The following is a 20,175-nucleotide window of genomic DNA, read 5'->3' on the forward strand; positions in this document are numbered from 1 at the left end:
TAGCCCTCTGAGAAGAGACTTATTAAATTAAGGCTGTAAATCAAAGGAGACTGCATGACATCTAGAGGAAGAACGGCTCTTGCGCAAAAGAAGTTTTTTGCGCAAAATGGAGCCATCTACACAGCGCTTTTTTGCACAAAAACCTTTTGTGCAAATCCCTTTTGTGCAAAAGGGATCCAAGGAGGAAATGCAAATGAGAGCACAACGTATGCAAATGAGCGCTCCATTTGCATTTCCTCTTGCGGAAGAGGATCATAGTATAGACGTAGCCCTAGTGTGCAGCTCCTCCCCTATGCAGTAAGGCAGCAGGGGACACTGCTTAGCAACAGCTGCTACCACAGCACAGCAACTGCCCTAAGTGCATTCTACTGACAGGCCTGAGAGGGTGGATTTGTAAGCAGGTGCATCCCTTGAGAGTAGAGTTAAGAGTGTGCTGCATGGTGTGTATCCTAGTGGCAATGGTAAGGCAGGGTAGAGGAGTACGGCTAAGTATTGTTATGGCAAAAGATGCTAACAATCTGGCAACGTCTACACTGGCCCCTTTTCCGGAAGGGGCATGTAAATTTCAGCAGTCGTCGTAGGGAAATCCGCGGGGGATTTAAATATCCCCCGCGGCATTTAAATAAAAATGTCCGCCGCTTTTTTCCGGCTTTTAAAAAAGCCGGAAAAGAGCGTCTAGACTGGCCCCGATCCTCCGGAAAAAGTGCCCTTTTCCGGAGGCTCTTATTCTTACTTTGAAGTCACTACTGTAATACAAATAATAAGATGGGTAATATCTCTTGATAAATAGAAGTCAATGGCCTAGACAGGGCCTTCCATAACACTGCATATTGCTTACATTGATCTGGTGGTATAAAAGTGGTGGAGAGTGTATGATAAAAATGGCTCTCCATAAAATTCCCCTCTCTCCATTGACCTCAACAGGAGTAGCTGAGCACCCAGAGTATCTGAAAATCAGACAGTCAGCTCGGGTATGTGTTTGTGAGCTCTCTTTAGACTCCTATTATTGAAAATATTGTCTTTATTTCCTAATTTTGACTTCCTTCGGGAGCTGGATTCTCTTGGATTTAAAGCTATGGCAAGTCTTCATCTTTATGTTTCTGTTAGTTGCCAAGGTTTTTACCCTGTTCTTTTTACATATCATGATGTACATAATTCCTCATGCAGTATTAGTATTGTAATGTCCCCCAATAGGTACAATAGTACAGAACTAATAAGACTAACACAACAGCTTGGATTATGAAGTAAGAATAAGAGCCTCCGGAAAAGGGCACTTTTTCCGGAGGATCGGGGCCAGTCTAGACGCTCTTTTCCGGCTTTTTTAAAAGCCGGAAAAAAGCGGCGGACATTTTTATTTAAATGCCGCGGGGGATATTTAAATCCCCCGCGGATTTCCCTACGACGACTGCTGAAATTTACATGCCCCTTCCGGAAAAGGGGCCAGTGTAGACGTAGCCTCTGTGTTTCAGGGCTCACGGAGGTATACACACCCAGGAAGAAATACCTCAGAGTTAAGATGTCAGGCAGCCACTGCCAACATTGAGTGAGTACAGGTATTGTGAGAGTTAACACATGAAGATCCTTGTTGTTGCAAAGCAGTTGTACTGACGGAAGATGGACTCTTAGATCCAGTTGGCCAATACCTATAGTCTCTGCCTTGGATGACATTTGCAGCTGTGATGAAGCTCCTAATGTCACACAGTAATCCTTTCAGAATTAAAAAATAGGTGAGCTTTGTTTGAATTCATAATCCAAGCTGTTGTGTTAGTCTTATTAGTTCTGTACTATTGTACCTATTGGGGGACATTACAATACTAATACTGCATGAGGAATTATGTACATCATGATATGTAAAAAGAACAGGGTAAAAACCTTGGCAACTAACAGAAACATAAAGATGAAGACTTGCCATAGCTTTAAATCCAAGAGAATCCAGCTCCCGAAGGAAGTCAAAATTAGGAAATAAAGACAATATTTTCAATAATAGGAGTCTAAAGAGAGCTCACAAACACATACCCGAGCTGACTGTCTGATTTTCAGATACTCTGGGTGCTCAGCTACTCCTGTTGAGGTCAATGGAGAGAGGGGAATTTTATGGAGAGCCATTTTTATCATACACTCTCCACCACTTTTATACCACCAGATCAATGTAAGCAATATGCAGTGTTATGGAAGGCCCTGTCTAGGCCATTGACTTCTATTTATCAAGAGATATTACCCATCTTATTATTTGTATTACAGTAGTGCCTAGAGGCACCGATCAAGTTCAGAGCTCCATTTTGCTAGTCACTATATGAACTGTGACAAAGCTCCTAATTCCACAGAGTGTCCTGTGCTTTTAGGTCTGAGTATTCTTTCTCCCTGTCTGGGAGAAAAGGCAACTCCCAGTCTAACTGCACACCTCAGTGCTCACTACAACTCTCAGTCTAATCCACTTACTTCAGGGGCAAGCCACAGTGTGATTTAGCTACTCTCATCATCAGCATAGCGGGGGGGAGGGGGCGCGGGAATCTTAGTCTACATCTACACTGGCAGCTTCTTGCACAAGAACTCTTTTGCAGAAGAGTTCTTGTGCAAAAACTCTTCCACAAGAGAGCATCTACACTGCCATGTGCTTTTGCGCAAGAGCATCCATGGCAGTGTAGACATTCTCTTCTGCAAGAAAGCTCTGGTGGCCATTTTAACCATAGGGGCTTCTTACACAAGAAATTCAGGTTGCCTGTCTACACTGCCCGCTACTGGAAGAACTCTTGCACAAGAGGGCTTATTCCTCATGGGGAGAGGAATAACTCTTCCAGAAGAAGCCCTGTTTTACAATGCTGTACTGTAAATTTACTTCTGGAAGAACGCTCATGCAGTGTAGACAGCTGGCAAGTTTTTGCGGAAGAACAGCCATTCTTCCACAAGAAGCTGCCAGTGTAGACATAGCCTTAGTTTCTTGTAGCCTCTCTGGACATGAAGGCAACAGACTAGACTATTTAACTCAGTCTCTCCCCTCTAGCGGGGGTTTCCCACCCTCAGACTTTTGGGGCCATTCCCCAGGCAGGACTCTCCCTATTGATTGCCTCTGTAACTTCAGAGTTCCCACCTGGTTCCTGACAGCATCTCTACAGTTCTGCTTCCTTGTATCACATCCTCCCATCACTCTTAGCACACTACTAAAAGGAAGGCTTTGAACTAGTTCCAGCCAATCCTTGATTGGCTCCAGGTGTCCCAATCAAATCATTGTCACAACTGGTACTAGAAGATTCTTGATTGACTCAGGAGTATTAATTAATTTGGAGTGGCCCTTCTTTGGTTACCAGGGAAATAGGGACTTCTTGAACCTAATATACCAGCTTTCTGTTACTTTTTTGTAGTTAGCTGACCTGACTCTATCATATCAAGTGCAGGGCCTAAGGAGTAAAAAGGACAGAATTTATTAAGCAGAGAAACTGGATAGAGACAGAAGGGCAAAACAACTGCCCCTAGGAATAGGGCAGAGGTGACCTGAATTTTTTGTTAAAGGGAATTGCCCCTGTGCCATTTCTTACCATCCCTGCTGCAGGAAATGGGAGTTGAAGACATTTTCTGAAAAGCAAAAGGCTCTGACTCTGTATCACTGGTTTCTGCTGCAAACAGGAAGGTGACCTGCAGGAGCCTGACTTCAGCTAGTGTGTGGTAAAGGGTAGCACTATTTACTATTAATTGGCTTAACTTTCCTTTCCTTTGCCTTTGGGGGGAGGGGTTGTCAGACATCAGGCATGTCACAAGGTGACTGTTCCTTTGAGAGGAACACAGCCCTGGCTGAGATGATTTAGTTGTAACTGGTCCTGCTTTTAGCAGAAGGATGGACTTAATGACCTCCTGTGATCTCTTCCAACCCTATGATTCTAGGAGATGGATCCAGCCCCATGTGTGACTCCCAGATGATGTTTTGGAGCCATGGTTGGATGATAACCAGGTGTTATTCAGGGTCTCATAAAAACCAGCAAGCATTTGTTTGAGTTGGAGGTCTATAGAGAGGCATTACAGTTAGTTGCATGTTGTAGGTGTTGAGTGAGGAGAAGGACTCCAACTGTTAACCGACTTCCAGCTCAATGGCTATTGGAATGAGAACTGAAGGGAGTAGACAGACTCCTGTGAGTGTCTGGGACAGGATGCAGGCTAAGAGGTGAAGAAAAGTCTCTGGGGGGCTGTAGCCCATGAGGGGTAGAGGAATTCCTTTCTTTTGGTATTTTGCTTGAGCTTCTGTTTAACCCATGAACTGTTCCTTGAGGGAAGGACCTGAAGCAGGCTGTGATGTGGCATTGATCTTTCCTGGGCTGTTTAGCTAGCCCCATGTCTTACAGTGTTATTGCTGTAGCAAGTTCAACTGTTTTGCAAAGTGTATAACTGTGCAGTACTGTAATTCAATGCACTGCGCCAGTGCTCTAAAGACAGGGCTTTTCAGCTAACAATCTGTTTTTCAAGATGACTGCATGTTATCAGTTCCATTGCCATAGGAGTGATCTATTTTCCCTTCTATTGTGAACTCTCCCTGATGTGGGTAAGTTTGTGGTTTGTGATGGGAGTGGCATACTCTGCACACAGTCACAAAAGCTGAAGATTAATCTCCTGGTGAATCATGGCTGATTGCACCAAACCCTCCCCTTGCTGCCAGAAAGAGAGGCTAGACTCTCACTTAGTGGTTTCTTGCTGCTTGAAAACTTTTTAAGCAGAGCACTTCTAGCGAAGTGATTAAAATTTAATGCAGGGCTAAATATAGGGAAATGTTTGCCACCATCTGGATTTAGCCTAATCAGCTGTGGCTGTTGCAATCGGCAGTATTAGCCAGCTGTCTTCTCAGTACAAAGATTTGAAAGATACAAATGGCTACAGCTACATTTGGTATTACTGAAAGGGTGTGACCATGTGACAATTTAGTTCCTAGTAAAGGCACTTCCTTGTCTGTTTGATAAAACTCAACATTAAAAGAATAAGGATTCAGTTTAAAAAGATGCAAATACACACTTCCTGCTATAATGTATATTTAATCCAGAAAATGAATGGCAACAGCCATCTGCCATGTCCTATCTCCATATTTCACCCAGCTGTAACTCACCCTTCAATGCGCACGTTCTATACACTTGCTAAAGTTTGCAAAAGAGCTTCTTTGAGGCTTCTTAAAATCAACTGGAATAAGAGTCCCTCCTGGTGACTGTTTTTTATTTAAGAATTTAAAAGATTATTGTGATGGGCTGTGATAAGAGTGTGGGTGGCTTTCCTTGTAACCCAGAAAATGGGCTTCTCCTGGCTTTGTGTCAATTTTCTTTTGTTTGCTGTCTGCCTGTCCTTTCCTCTGTATTTTGCTCTTAACTAGAGACAAAAGGTGTGTCAAGCCTACCATGACAGTATGTTGTTTGTTTGAGTCTAACAAGATGGGCTCTGGTTCCCCTGAGGAAAGGGGTAGAGGAACTTCATCCTAGTGTAAGAGGAAGGTGCATATCGAATTTGGCGGCCCTCGCTCTTCCCATGTTGGGGGAGTTCTTGAACAAACAGACTCACAGACTGCCACACTTTAAAATATATACATGCGGATAAATAAAAATATACTCTTTAATATGATGCACGTGCTGACTAAGAAGTAAAAGCCTTAGGCTATGAAAGAAAACCATAATGTTGTTCTTAGTAGCAATGAACAGTGTTCCCTCGGAGATTTTTCCAACCATTAGCGGAGTGAGTTTTGGCTTGTACACCAATATTGAGGTCATGTGCACTGGTTTGGATGAGTGACACCCAATTTATTAACCCACACACATTCCTAGCTGCCGGAGCAGGCAGACAGACCCCCTCCCCTGCTATGCTGCAGGTTCTGTTCCTGGATTCTGGGGTAGACACCATCCACCACCCCGCCATGCACCATGTCCCATTCACCTGCCCCAGCGACTCCCTTACCACACCATCTCATCCAGCCCTGTCTGCCGAAGCAGCCACCTGCCTCATGAGTGCTGCTGTGCGGCTCTCCAGAGTAGGTGGGTGAGTGAAGAATATTTTGTGCACAGCCACACAGGCACTCACGTTAGGAGGAACTATGGCAATGGGATACACTAACATAACTAACCCATAAGCCACAACCATGGATGGCGTGATTTGGGGCAGTAATAGGACTACATAAAAAATTACAACACTGTGGTGAATTGACTGCATCCCTGGGCAACAGATAATATCAGCGAGGGAAGGTATTGCCTTCCCAAGATGACCAACGTGGCCCTCCCTATGCTCCGGCTGGCCGGAAAGACTGGGCTGGGATGTGGCTGCCCGGCTGGCCAGCGCTCCAGCCAGTCAGGAAGTCTGAGGCTGCAGTGCAGCTGTCCAGTTGCTCCTGAGGCCAAGCAGGGCTGGGGCCAAGTGGCTGTCAAGCTGCTCCAGGGGCCAGTGGAGGGCCATGTGGGAGGTTGGGAGCAGCTGCTTGGCACTGGAGAGGGAGGCTATAATGGGGAAAGCTGGGGGGGCTAAGTGCAGGGGCCAGTAGCAACAAGACTACAGTCGGCATAGAATGGATGGGGCTTGCCTCCCCGAGCCAGCTATGCACACACTGCCCATGACTTCATCCCTCATCTTCTCATTGACAGATGTGATAAAGGTTTTAAGAACACAAGAACATCCATACTGTATCAGACCAAATATCCATCTATCCCAGTATCCTGTCTGCCAACAGTGGCCAATACCAGATGCCCCAGAGGGAAGGATCACAACAGGTAAAACTCATATGATCCCTCCCCTATTATCAACCTCCAGAGAAACAGAAGCTAGGGAAACCCATTCCTACCCATCCTGGCTAATAGCCATCGATGGACCTAACCTCCATGAATCTATCTAGTTCTTTTTTGAACCCTGTTAAAGTTCTAGCCTTCACTACATCCTCTGGCAAGGAGTTCCACAGGTTGACTGTGTGCTGAGTGAAGAAAAACTTCCTTTTGTTTGTCTTAAACCTGCCTCCTATTAATTTCATTTGGTGACCAGTAGTTCTTATACTGTGGGAATAAGTAAATAACTTTTCCTTATTCACTTTTTCCACACCAGTCATGATTTTATAGACCTCTATTATATCCCCCCCCTTAATCTTCTCTTTTCTAAGCTGAAAAGTCTAAATCTTTTTAATCTCTCTTCATCTGGGACCCATTCCAAACCCCTCATCATTTTTATTGCTCTTTTCTGAACCTTTTCCAATGCCAATATATATTTTTTGAGATGAGGCAATCATATCTGTATGCAGTATTCAAAATGTGGGCGTACTATGGTTTTATATAGAGGCAATAAAATATTTTCCATCTTATTCTCTATCCCCTTTTTAATGACTCCTAACATTCCATTTACTTTTTTCACTGCCACTGCACACTGAGTAGATGTTTTCAGAGAACTATCCACAGTGACTCCAAGATCTCTCTCTTGAGTAGTTGTAGCTAAATTAGTCCCCATCATAATGTATATACCAGTGGTCCCCAACGTTTTGGGGCTGCCGGGAGCCTGGGGGCGGGGCCGCTCACAGGTCACGTGACTGGGGGCGGGGCTAAGCATGCGACGCACACCGGAGGTCGGCACCAGCATGTGCTGCGATCCTGGGCAGGGGCTGCCCAGGTTCCACGTGGCACAGCCGGGGCTGGGGCCGGGGCCAGGGCTGGTGCGGCGCCCCTGGGGGCGGGGCCAAGGCTGGCGCCAGGGCCAGGGCCAGGGCATGCACGGCGCACACGGGGGCAGGGGTCAGGGTCAGCACCAGTAAGCGCGGCGCACCCGGGGCCGGGGCCAGCCATGCGCCCGGGGCTGGCACCTGCCGCACGCCCGGGGGCGGGGCCAGCCCAGATTGCTCCGCGGGCATATGTAAAGGGCCCGGCGGGCGCCATGGCACCCGCGGGCACCGGGTTGGGGACCACGGGTATATACAGTTGGGATTATGTTTTCCAATGTGCATTACTTCATATTTATCAACATTAAATTTCATTTGCCATTTTGTTGCCCAATCCCTTAGTTTGGTGAAATCTTTTTGAAGCCCTTCACAGTCTGCTTTGGTCTTAACTTATCTTTGGTGCTTATCTTGAGCAGTTTGGTATTGTTTGCAAATTTTGCCACCTCACTTTTTACCTCTTTCTCCAGATCATTTATAAATAAGTTGAATAGGATGGGACCCAGGACAGACCCTCGGGAGACCCCACTAGTTACCTCTCTCTATTCAGAAAGATTACCATTTATTCCTACCCTTTGTTTCCTATCTTTTAACCAGTTCTCAATCCACAAAAGGACCTTCCCTCTTACATCATGACAACTTGCTTTACTTAATAGCCTTTGGTGAGGGACCTCGTCAAAGGCTTTCTGGAAATCTAAGTATACTATATCTACTGGATCCCTCTTGTCCATATATTTGTTGATCCCCTCAAAGAACTCTAGCAGATTAGTAAGGATTGATTTTCCTTTACAGAAACCATGTTGACTTTACCCCAACAAATTATGTTCATATATGTGTCTGACAATTTTATTCTTTACTATAGTTTCAAATAATTTACCTGGTACTGACATCAGACTTACTGGTCTGTATTCGCCAGGATCACCTCTAGAGTCCTTTTAAAATATTGGCGTCATGTTAGCTATTTTCCGGTCATTAGGTAAGAAAGCCGATTTAAAGGATAGGTTACAAACCACAGTTAATAATTCTGCAATTTCCCATTTGAGTTCTTTCAGAACTCTTGGGTGAATGCCATCTGGTCCTGGTGACTTGATACTGTTAAGTTTATCAATTTGTTCCAAAACCTCTTCTAATGACACCTCAATCTGGGACAATTCCTCAGATTTGTGACCTAAAAAGCATGGCTCTGAAATAATCTTTTAAATAAAGTTTTGTTAAATGTATTTCTAGGTTGGAGCAGGAGGATTTAGCTGTATTCCACCAAAATATCCTTTTAGCCGTAGCTATTTTCTAATTCGGTGTGTGAGAAATTTGTCAAACAAGACTCTCTGTGACTGATAGCAACTTCAAAATCTTATTTTATGATCAAACTTTATACAAATCTTTTTAAAAACAAAAAACTGCCCACTTCTGATGGTTTATATGTTGTGGGCATTGACCATCAAAATGGGTGCCTCTGTACAAAATATACGTCACTAATTCTCTTCTCCAATGAGTTTTTAAGGGTACAAAAGGACTTTAGGCTCCCAGTTTATGTTGAAAGTTACTGGTTGGTAACAGATTTTCTAACTTCTTTATGTGCCTTGGGGAAATCTCACCTACTTATTCTCAAGGCACAGGGGAGACAAATGTTAAGATACACAGAAGATGGAATGCTTCCTGGAGCTTGAATGCTTCACGTGCAGCATTTTTTGAAGGACACAGAAAGGGCAGTTAGCAGATTTGGATTCAGACTCTACTCCAAGTGATACAGTATAGTACAAAAAAGGTACAAAGTTAGTTATGAGCAGAAAATCAAGAAGACCTTTTAAGTCTGGCCGTCATATGACATCATATCATTTGCATAACTTCTGGCAACAGATTTGCAACTTCTTGCACATTTTTCTTTTCTTACACAGAAAAGAGAGGGAAGGATAATGTTATAGCTAAGAAGAGGAAGTCCACTGTGTTTGTTAATTCTATCAGTTCCTTTTTTCCTTTTTCCTTCTCTTTCCTCATCGAGAAATCAGCCGTATGGGGATGCTGAGCGGTAACAAGTCAATGTGATAAATTCCTGGTCTGAGTGCAGGGACATAAAAGAAGTGCTTAGCAGCAGAGAAAAAATTGAAGCAACTTCTCTTTGGTCAGGGAAATCTGATAATCACCATTTATAGTTCCCACACTTCTCTTCCGCATGCATGAGGTTATTCCTGACCAAGCAGTTTCTAAAATTAATCTAAATAGACAAGTTAGTATGGAACATATTTGCATTCATATGAAGGCCATAGATGTCCCCCTCTCATCTCACTCACTTGGCCTTCCTCTCAGACATTTCTACAGTTCGGCTGGATCATCAGCTACCCAGTTTTACAGTGGAAAGGCTGCAGACTTTTGTTTGGCCTTTCTGCCACCAGGGGCCACTGTGATACCTACTGAACTGATAGCCCAGTGTGCCCCCTGCTGGAGCCAGGCAATGCAATCAGGCAGAGATGGCAATAGAGCAGGGTGGGGCCAGATCCGGCCTGTGGACTGAGCATCTGGAGCATCTGGCCAGTTTCTATGTATATCCTGCTGTCCATGCCACCGAATTTCCATGCAGTGACTCAGTCAGCAGAATCGTATTTAAATGGTTCCCAGCTCCCGATCATGATGCTACTGCATTAGGGGCTAGAGCCACGAGCCTTTTAAATAGCCACAACAGCCCTGGGCAGCTGTCAAGCAACATGGCAATGGCAGGGCCAGGAGCTACAAGCCCTTTGTTGTGTCTTTATTCAAAGCCTAAAGCCACAGACAACCTTGGGAGAGGCTAGTACCCAGCTCTGCCCCTCTGCCCCAGGCCCTGCCCCTTTCAGAGGTGGAGCTGGTCCATGACCACATACCAAAGTTCATTGAGTTGGCCCCCTCTGCAAAAATTATTGCCCATCCCTGAAATAGAGGCTGCAGGAGGCAATGGGAAGAGCAACAACAGAAAGGCATAAGAATGCCCATAGTGGGTCAGACCAAAGGTCCATCCTGTCATCTGACAGTGGCAGATGCCCCAGAAGGAATGAAAAGAACAGGGAATCATCACATGATTCCTCCCCTGTCCCCCATTCCCAGCCTCTGACAAACAGAGGTGAGGGGCACCACTCCTACCCGTACTGGCTAATAGCCATTGATGGATCTAGTCTCCATTAATGTGTATGTTGAATAAAGAAATACATCTTTTTGTTTGTTTTAAATCTGCTGCCTATTCATTACATTTGGTGACTCCTAGTTCTTGTAAATAACTTTTCCTTATTCGCTTTCTCCTCACCAGTCATCATTTTATAGACCTCTCTTATATCTCTCCCCTTCTCTCCCCCCCCCCCCCCCCCGCCCACTTAATCTTCTCTTTTCTGAACTACAAAGTCTCTGTTTTATTAATGTCTCCTCATATGGCAGTTATTCCAAACCACTAATAATTTTTGTTGCCCTTTTCTGAACTTTTTCCAAGGCCAAGATATCTTTTTTGAGATGAGGTGACCAGATTTACATGCAGTTCTCAGATTTATATAGAGGCAATAAGATATTCTATCTTATTTTCTATACCTTATTTGTATTCCTAATATTCTGTCTGCTTTTTTGACTGCTGCTGCTGCACACTGTGTGGATATTTTCAGAGAACTATCTACAATGACTTCAAGAGCTCTGTCTTGAGTAGTTATAGCTCCATTTGTGCCCATCATTTTATACACATTGTTGGGATTATGTTTTCCAATATGCATTGCTTTGCATTTATCAACATTAAAATTCATCTGCCATTTGCCCAATCACCTAGTTTTGTGAGACCTTCTTGAAGATCTTCACAGTTTGCTTTGGGATTAACTATCTTGAGCAGTTTTGCTACCTCACTGTTTACTCCATTCTCCAGATCATTTATGAATATGTTGAATACGTTTGGTCACAGGATGGACCCTTGGGGGGACACTGGTAGTTACCTCTCACTATTCTGAAAGCTGGCCATTTATTCCTACCCTTGTGTCCTATCTTTTAACCAATTATCAATCCACGAGAGACCTTCCCTCTTATCCTATGACAGCTTACTTTGCTTAAAAGTCTTTGGTGATGGACTTGTTAAAGCCTTTCTGGAAATCTAAGTACACTATATCCACTGGATCCCGCTTGTGAACATGCTTGTTGATCCTCAGCGAACTCTAGTAACGCATGATTTCCCTTTACAGAACCCATGTTGACTCTCCCCCCCACACACACATTATGTTTATCTGTGTGCCTGACAATTCTGTTCTTTATTATAGTTTCAACCAGTTTGCCCAGTATTGCTCAGCCTCCCTCACCAGCAGACCCAGGCAACTAGCAAACACCCACCTGCCTCAGCACCTGCAAGCTGAAGTATCACTGATCCCACATGCACCCACTGGGCTTCAGCCACCTTTGTCACCTCTGACATCACCATCAACCGACCTGTCTACTCCCTGGACAGCCATCAGCCTCCCCCTTGACACCTCACTCCAGCGCCCCACTACCTGAAACATTTCAGCCAGCACTCTCATCCCCAGATACCTCCAGCCACCTCCCATAGCTGACACTTTCAAGTTGCATGTCCTCCTGTCTCCATTGTTTATGCTGACCCACACCATCGAACATTATGGTAACATGCAAAAATTGTGCCAATATGCAAATGATCTCATTAAATAGTTGTCATTCTAAGTGTCACACATTATTCACAAGAAACTACCTGACTCTGGGGAGGAGATCACATACATCAGGGACCACATACATCTGTGTTCCTTCTGGATCCATAAGAGTTGCAATCCTGCAGTTATACCACACTTCGCCCCTACCAGGTGCTTCAGGGCCCATCAAATCATATCCTGCTCCTTTTAGTGGTCCCAGAGGCAACTGATGACACAGACATTTGTTGCCTCCTGTGATGACTGTGCCAACGTCAAGGCATCATGCCACCAACTCTGTAGTCTCCAGCTCATGGTTACCCCCTCTTGATCCTGGGTGGTCATCACTGTAGACTTTATTGTAGAATTACCAAGGCCCAGTTTATAGCAGTTTTGATGGTAGTGGATCACTTCATCCTTTGGATGGCTTTTTCTCTACTGAACAGACAGTCCGGCCATGTAATCTGCTTCCTTTGCTTAGGGCCCCAAATCTCCTTAGTTAATCACCAAATCAAAATCTCTCTCTAGATTTCTTCAAAGATTACATTGTGCTCATTGGCTCCTTCTTGGCTTCTTTCTCTGCCTCTGAGGGTATGTCTACACTACACGCTTATTTCAAAATAAGCTATTCCAGAATAGTTATTCCGAAATAGCTTGTTTCAAAAGCAGGGTCAAGGTTTGGTTGTGCCAGGACAATGGGATGTGCCTGGAATACTACTGTTTCTCCTAAAAGGGAAAGGAAGAGGTCTGCTAGCAGGCACAGTTATACTGCGGAATGACCTTGGGGGTAGGTGTATGGGTAAAAGAGTGATCTGCTGGGCCACAGGGTCAAGATGTTGCTTGCCACCATACATGGGTAAGGTTCCTGTGCTGGTAAGCTGCCGGCCAGCAACAGCCTCCAACAATCCAGACATCCATGGAGATCCCCTGGCCAAATACCACATGCACAGCACTCCAGCCAGCCCTGGAAATCTGCTGCCCCAGTCAGCCCCAAGAAGTTGCTGCCTAGACAATGTGGTCCCCGTCGCCCTGGCTAGCCACAGAGAGCTGCTACCTGGGCAACAGTAGCTAGCTCCAGGGAGCCTCCAGCTGAGCATCATGACCCCTGCTGCTCCATCCTGCCCTGAGCCCTACACATGTTTCCTGCCCTGCCCTCCCCATTCCCTGTCCTAACTTCTGCACTCCCCACCCCTTGTCCTGAGCCCTCACACCTCTCAGCCTCATGCCCTGACTCGTGTACTCCCCACCACCTGCCTTGACTCTGCACCTACTCCCCCCAACCCTGATTCCTACAGCTCTAGACCCATTCCCTGATCCCCCCACATCCCTAAGCTCCTGTCCCAATTCCTGCATCCCCCAAACCCTGAGCCTCCTGCCCTGAGCCCCTCCTTAAGGACTCATGCAATGTTGAGTCAATGTGCTAGTAATCATACATAACTGTACTAGAAGACTTACATGGAATTGCTCAGGTCCTTCAGGGCAAGGGGCTGAGAGTGTGGTGGGATGCAGGAGTAAGGGCAGCGGCTTGAGGATGTTGGGGGGACAGGGCTGGGGTGTGGGAGGTATGGGAATCAGGGTTTGGGGGGAGGACAAACTCAGGGACGGGGGTACAGAGCAGAGGTTAGGGAGCTTAGTGCAGGGGCTGGGGAATGCAGGCCTTGAGTACCTGCTAAAAATGCTTTATCAATCAATAAATGCCACAGACAGAGCAGAAAAAAACCCAGAAGACAGTGGCAACTGAAGTTGTAAAACCGTCCTCCTAAAGCACTTGAACATAATTTTTGACTGTGGATAATCTAGTGATCTGTTGCAAATGGTAAAAACAGGCAGCTTCACAGCGAGTTCACTGTATAAACTGTGATTCTGACTGAAGGACATTGGTTATAAGGTATACTCTCAACAGCAGTAAAGCAACTAGAGGTATATTTTTACATTCGTCCATTGTATGAAATAGATGAAAACCAGAAATTAGTCTATCAGTCAGAGCTACAAAGAGCAAGCAGCTCTTTCTTTGATCATCCCATGATTTGCTTAGTACTGATATTGTATGCAAACTCTGGCAGCAGTATCCATCTGTATCAAAATAATGTTGATGTTTTAGCTCTCAAACAGAGATGCAGATCAAAAGCTAAACTGTCAATAGCCAGTAAGTGAAAACTTCCTTGGCATTTAGTGTTGAGTATTCCTTCTCACTAACAGCATGAATTGTATAAATGAAATACAGTGTATAATAAAAAAGATAATGAACAACATGTATAATTCAATTATATTAAAGAAAAAAAGATGGGAGCGGGTGAGCATTCATGCGTTACATATTCTTTATCCAGTAGTTCTTGTCCCAAACTGGATATTTTGATTATTCAAATGTACAGCAAATCTTATTGCATCTCTTCGTGTGATCTAATCCTACACCAAGGTCACAAAAGTCAGCTGTGATGGTTGTTTTCAGTATTTATCAATTATTTAGAAGTGTATGCATAGATGGACACATTTGCACACACACAATACTCACATGGTCTTCAAGTGGTTAATACCTTAACCCTAGTTCTGGCTCCTGTGCTTAGCTGTAAGGATTGTGGATTTAAAAGGTAGATAGAAGACAAGATGCATAGGAAATAGAGGCAGTTTAGTGACAGATTGTTCTCTACTTGTGAATTACACAAGTACAAGAATTAGAAACTTAAGGAAGTTGTCCTTGTGACATTTTCCCCCGTGTTGTTTTCTTTCTAAGGCATTTACTTCACACCGTAACATTTTGGTCTGAAAAATCACTAGATCTCCTGAGGTCCAAAGAGTTTCTTCTTCTTCTCTGTCAACTCTTGGCTGCCCTTCACCGCAGTCTCTTAGCAGGAGTCAGGCTGCCAGGAATATTCTGCATTCACTGATTCTGATTCCTCTAGAACAGTGGTTCTCGTAGTGTGGTCCACGGACCACTAGTGGTCCCCAGTTGTCTTGCGGGTGGGCTGCTGCTCCCCATTCCCCCGCAGGACATTGCTTGCCTGGAGGTTTTCACTGCCGCTCCCATTGGCCGGAATCACAGCCAATGGGAGCACCAGAGGCAGTGTGTGGGAGCAGCGGGAGGCACAGAGTTAAGTAAGTGTTCCCCAGTCTCCCCATGCCCAGATCCTACACCCCCCACCTCATTCCTGCACCCTCCCTCCCAGACCCTCACTCCTGGCCTGCTTCTGCACATGAACTCCCAGTCAAACCCCCGCCCCCAGATGTCCTGCACCCATTTTGTCCTCATGGGTGGTTGGCTGGTGGTCCACAAAAAGGTCTGAGTTGAGCAGGGTGGGCCATGGGCCAAAAAAAATAGAGAACCACTGCTCTAGAACCAATACCATCAGAGATGTTGCTGCCTGTGAAATGGGAACTCTGCTAAGTTGATGCTAGCAAGGTCAGCATTAATGTATCAGGAAAAGACCTGGAGAGCTGAGTAGGTACAAATGCTGGTAGTGCAGCCCAAACCGAAAAGTTTAAGGTCCTTATTTCACAGCCTGTTCTGATTGCAATGACCAGCCTGAGTCTGATCATTTCAAGTGTTGGGTGAAATATGATTTTATCCATGCCACTTTTCCCATCTTTATTTGAATTATAAATTACTCCCAGTGCCACAGAGCTGCAGGCACGTGTATAACACTTGGGTTAAAGAGAGAGAGAAAGAAAAGAATTCCTGCCTGTTTCATTAATCATGGCACAGGAAGGGCCAAATCCTGTAAAATGCACACTGACTTCTTGGGGTGCAGGCTTTGTTTCTGGTACCTGAACTAAATGTATAATTGCTATGCACTCTCTTTTGGATAATCACATGGAGAATATTGCTGATGCCATAAGCCTGAACAAACTTGTTTTTAGTTCCTTCCCCCCCCCCCCCTCCCCACGTTTCTTGCTCAATATCCTGTAAGTATTCGAGACAGAGAGTTTTTGAGAATTGCAGTGTTGAGTTAATGAAATCCACACTAGGCTTCATTCTGCAACCCTCTGCCAGGAAAAGAGGTTCAACACTCTGTGCGCTTAGGAATCCCATGCACAGGAGAGCGGCAGCAAGGCCACAATGGGGGTGAACTTGTGATTTTGTCACACTAAGAGAACCTGAAGACTGTCAATTTTTCTGGCCTTGCCAAAATATTGCAGAGCAGAATGCAGGTAAATGCCATGTATATTTTACAAATGATTGTACAGAATGCCAGGAGAAGAAGGCACATTTGACACTATTTGCCTCAATACAGTTTCTTCTGGAAGTGCTAAGTGAGCTGGAGAGCAGATGAGATCAAGGCACAATACAATACATTATTTACAGACCTCAGTGCAGACCTATTGCAAGACTTAAGTACCACAACATTGCCCCCTCTCTCTCTCTGAAAAAATGCATATGTGAAATTCTCTGAGTTGTTATAAATGCCTTACATCTTGAATACTAACTGAAACACTGACATCAAGTGGTATGTTATGGTTGTGACCAGTGATTTCTTTCCTAGCATTTTCATGGATATTGTTTGTGTTTGGTTTCGTTTTCTTGTATGCATTGTATAGTGGTTGAATATGGTTAGGTTTTTTTATGGTAACCTGGATTGACCTATTAGTATAGTATCTATCTTGTTTGTAAATAGCCAAGGAAGAAATTTTTTGTGATGATTTATTATTCAGAACAGTACCATTTTTATTCATAGAACCAAAACCTGAAGTAAATCTCCTTGAAATTACATAGGCTACAGATAACTGCTAGCATACAATCCTTTAAAAATAGTGGAAAGGATCAATAGCTTTCAGTGCTTAGGAACACAGAGCTGTTGTGTAAATTCTGATGGAATAGATGGTCCCAGAAAATCAAGTGATCCATCCCCTGTCGCCCATTCCCAGTTTCCGACAAACAGAGGCTAGAGATAACAACCTTACCCATCCTGGCTAATAGCGAGTGACGAGCCTCTCCTCCATGAATTTATGTAGGTTTTTTTTTTAAACCCTGTAATAGTCTTGGCCTTCACAACGACCTCTGTAAAAGACTACCATGGGTTGACTATGCATTTTATGAAGTACTTCCTGTATTTGTTTTAAACCTGGTACCAATTCATTTCATTTGATGATCTTATGTTTTGGGAAGAATTTTGTAGACCTCTATCATATCCCTCCTTAGTTATCTCTTTTCCAGATGAAGAGCCCCAATCTTATTAATCTCTCCTCATATGGCAGCCATTCTGTATCCCTAATAATGTCATTGCTATTTTCTGAACTTTTCCCAATGCCAACGTATCTTTTTTTGAGATGAGACACCCACATCTGCATGAAGTATTCACGATGTGGGCATACATGGATTTATATAGAGGCAATAAAAATCCAACGGGTTAATATGGTCATATCACTACAATACTAAGAAATCAAATAATATTTAGGGATTTGAAAACAGAGACTTTGAACTGCTTAATCCCATGACAAACACATTAGACAATTCATGCCAAAGTTTGAAAAAGTATTGATTAGGGTATATACACACACAAAAAAAGAGTTTTAAAAAGTTTTTTGATAATCAAGTGGTTATATTAAAAAAATCAAAACCCTTTTAGGGAGAGAGAGAGAGAGAGAGAGAGAGTGATCAGTTGGAGACTCTTATTTTGTTAAATGATCCTTCTAAGAGGAGAAGAAAAGGTTCGTTCTGCTGTTGAACTTTGAATTGGCAGCTTTTAATAGTAGTTACTCTTCCTGCTTTTGACAAAACAAAGAGGCACAAAAAAGAAGACGGTTGGCGGGGAAATGCAGGTTTTGTTGATGCTCTCAGGATACAAGGCTGCTGTTCAGTGATGAATGAATGTTGTAGGGTAGCAGGTCAGCCATGATGGTTGATGCTTTATCGGTGGCTCTTAATCTGGGAGGGCTAACCTCTCAGGGGCTAATTTGGCAGATGTCAGGGGGTAGGTAATAAGTTTAAAATACAATAGGTATTCTTTTTTATTCAACATAATGTATAAGAAAATGAAATATAATAAAAATGATTCATTGTAATTTTCTTTTTGTGTCTTGCCATTTTAAAAAGGAGGAGGAGGAATTTTGGTTTATTGGTTTAGCTTATGGGGTAGCAGTGCCAAAGAGGTTAAGAACCACTGCTCTAGATCCTGGTTCATTCCCCTGGTCTGGGATGTCATCTCTTATTATTATTTTATTAATAATGAAGTTTATAACATTACAGCATAAAGGAGAGAATGGGGACCCATTTAGAGTCCAAATAGAGAAGGCTGACACAGGGTGAGAAAAGGGATATAATACACAAGCAGAGTGAATGATATGATGATTAGTTCCACTTTGGGGGGGGGAGGCAAGGTAAGGACAGGAAAGAAGGTGGATTATGGGACAGAGGTAAAAAGGGTAAGAAGGACAGATGTGAAGGAAAGCTGAGGTGACGAGATAGGTGAATCTGGTCAGGTCCCTCTTCTTCACTGGTCCTTCTGAGTTTGGGCATAGCTGGATGAGCCATTTCATCTGGTCATCCTGGTGCCATGTCATGGTGAATCAGGTAAAAAGATAATGAAAGGGGCCAGGAAGCAGATACTAGAAATAAAAGAATATGAGAGAAAAGGGCAGACAGAGTAGGGGCTTTCACATGTCAAACTAGAGTCCTTACTGGTACAGAGGTGACATACTGATGCTGAGGCTCACCAACAGAGGACAGCATCTAGGGGGCATGGCAGAGATCTGTTGGGCTATCACCAAGGAATCCCCCCTACCCTCCAATTATTTTCCACTCGAATGCCTAGAGTCTGTTTCTTTGAGAAACCCCAAGAGGCAGATTGGAATCCTTTCCTTGATTTTGTTCACCAACTAAGCATTATTTCCAACACATCAATTTTGGCCCATTAATTTGTATTCCAATGTTATTTACCAATCATGATCTTAACACAGCCCTTAGGTTGCATCACAAGCCCATTTTCATTGGATGAATTCAGTTCTTTTGTACCTTTTCCATCAACATTTCTTGTCACTGGTTATTGTAACATTTGATGGACTTTCTCCCACTCTCCAGCAGTGGGACTTACAATTTGAGTAGACCCCAGAGGTGTAGCAAGGGTGTTATGCGCCCAGGGGCATGGGCAAAATTTGTGCTGCTGCCACCACGGCACAGCAGAGCCCCAAACCAAGCGCATGGCTGAGCCCAGCCATGGAGACGAAAATGGTCACTTAGCCATCCTGAAAAGTACTAACTTCAATGGAGGCAAAAGGCACCAGAACATCCCAGGAACAGGACTGTGTTTTGCAAAATAATTTTCAGATCTATATTTTTCTTTCTTTTTTTGGTGCCACTTTTCCTGGACTGTTACTATTTAGTTCCTTTTTTGACCTGTTCCTGGGCAAGATCTCACTTCCCTTACTGGCTTGCAGATGCTGCGTGCCTTTCACTAAATATGGAACATGCTGGAGTGCATTGTTTTTCTCCTAGAATTGATGCTATCATTGTTTTCTCATAAATTCCAAAACCTTCTGCAAACTCAACCAGATCTCAGTCCTTCACAGAGTTTCATTTTTTTAGGCTATGTCTACACTAGAAAGGTTTGGTGACAAAAGAGTTGTTGACATGCAAAAAATCACCAAAACTAAAAACTTGTCAAACATATGTTTCTGTCACCCGTTGTTCACATTTCATGGCCACATTGTTAGCTCCTCTGTCGACAGAAAGAGCAAAGCAATATGGGTAAGCACCCCACAGTGTCTGGCCTCACCTTCAGTTGCTAAGCACTGTGGGAATGCACAACGTAGCACTAGGCATTTTGGTAATGTGAAAAATATCCTGTCAGCCACTTCTTTCCTCCCCAGCTCCCCTGGGCTTCCGGCTTATTTTGGCACTACTTGAATGTCCTTGCTGCAAACTCCATCATCTGCTGTGAGAAATCATGGCTCCCAGACTTCTCTCCCATGATC

At 44.1% G+C, this 20,175-nt stretch overlaps 1 protein-coding gene across 4 annotated transcripts in view; it reads left to right on the forward strand.

The window, feature by feature from the left end:
* FYB1 (FYN binding protein 1) overlaps nt 1-20,175 on the forward strand; it is a 121,453-nt gene that overhangs the window by 17,102 nt on the left and 84,176 nt on the right. Inside the window, exon 1 of one of the 4 annotated variants that reach the window (XM_075932511.2) lies at nt 3,337-3,660. The exons of 2 other annotated variants lie outside the window; for them this stretch is intronic. Coding sequence is in view for 1 of the 2 variants with exons in the window: in XM_006139480.5 (XP_006139542.1) it covers nt 16,411-16,416 (6 nt within the window). In the remaining variant the exon portion in view is untranslated. Of the gene's footprint in view, nt 1-3,336; nt 3,661-16,260; nt 16,417-20,175 lie in introns of those variants that run through there. One more of the 4 variants, XM_006139480.5, reaches the window with a different exon arrangement.

This window comes from Pelodiscus sinensis, chromosome 6 (genome assembly GCF_052426305.1).
Source record: "Pelodiscus sinensis isolate ZL-2025 chromosome 6, ASM5242630v1, whole genome shotgun sequence".
In the NCBI taxonomy this organism is placed as follows: Eukaryota; Metazoa; Chordata; order Testudines; family Trionychidae; genus Pelodiscus; species Pelodiscus sinensis.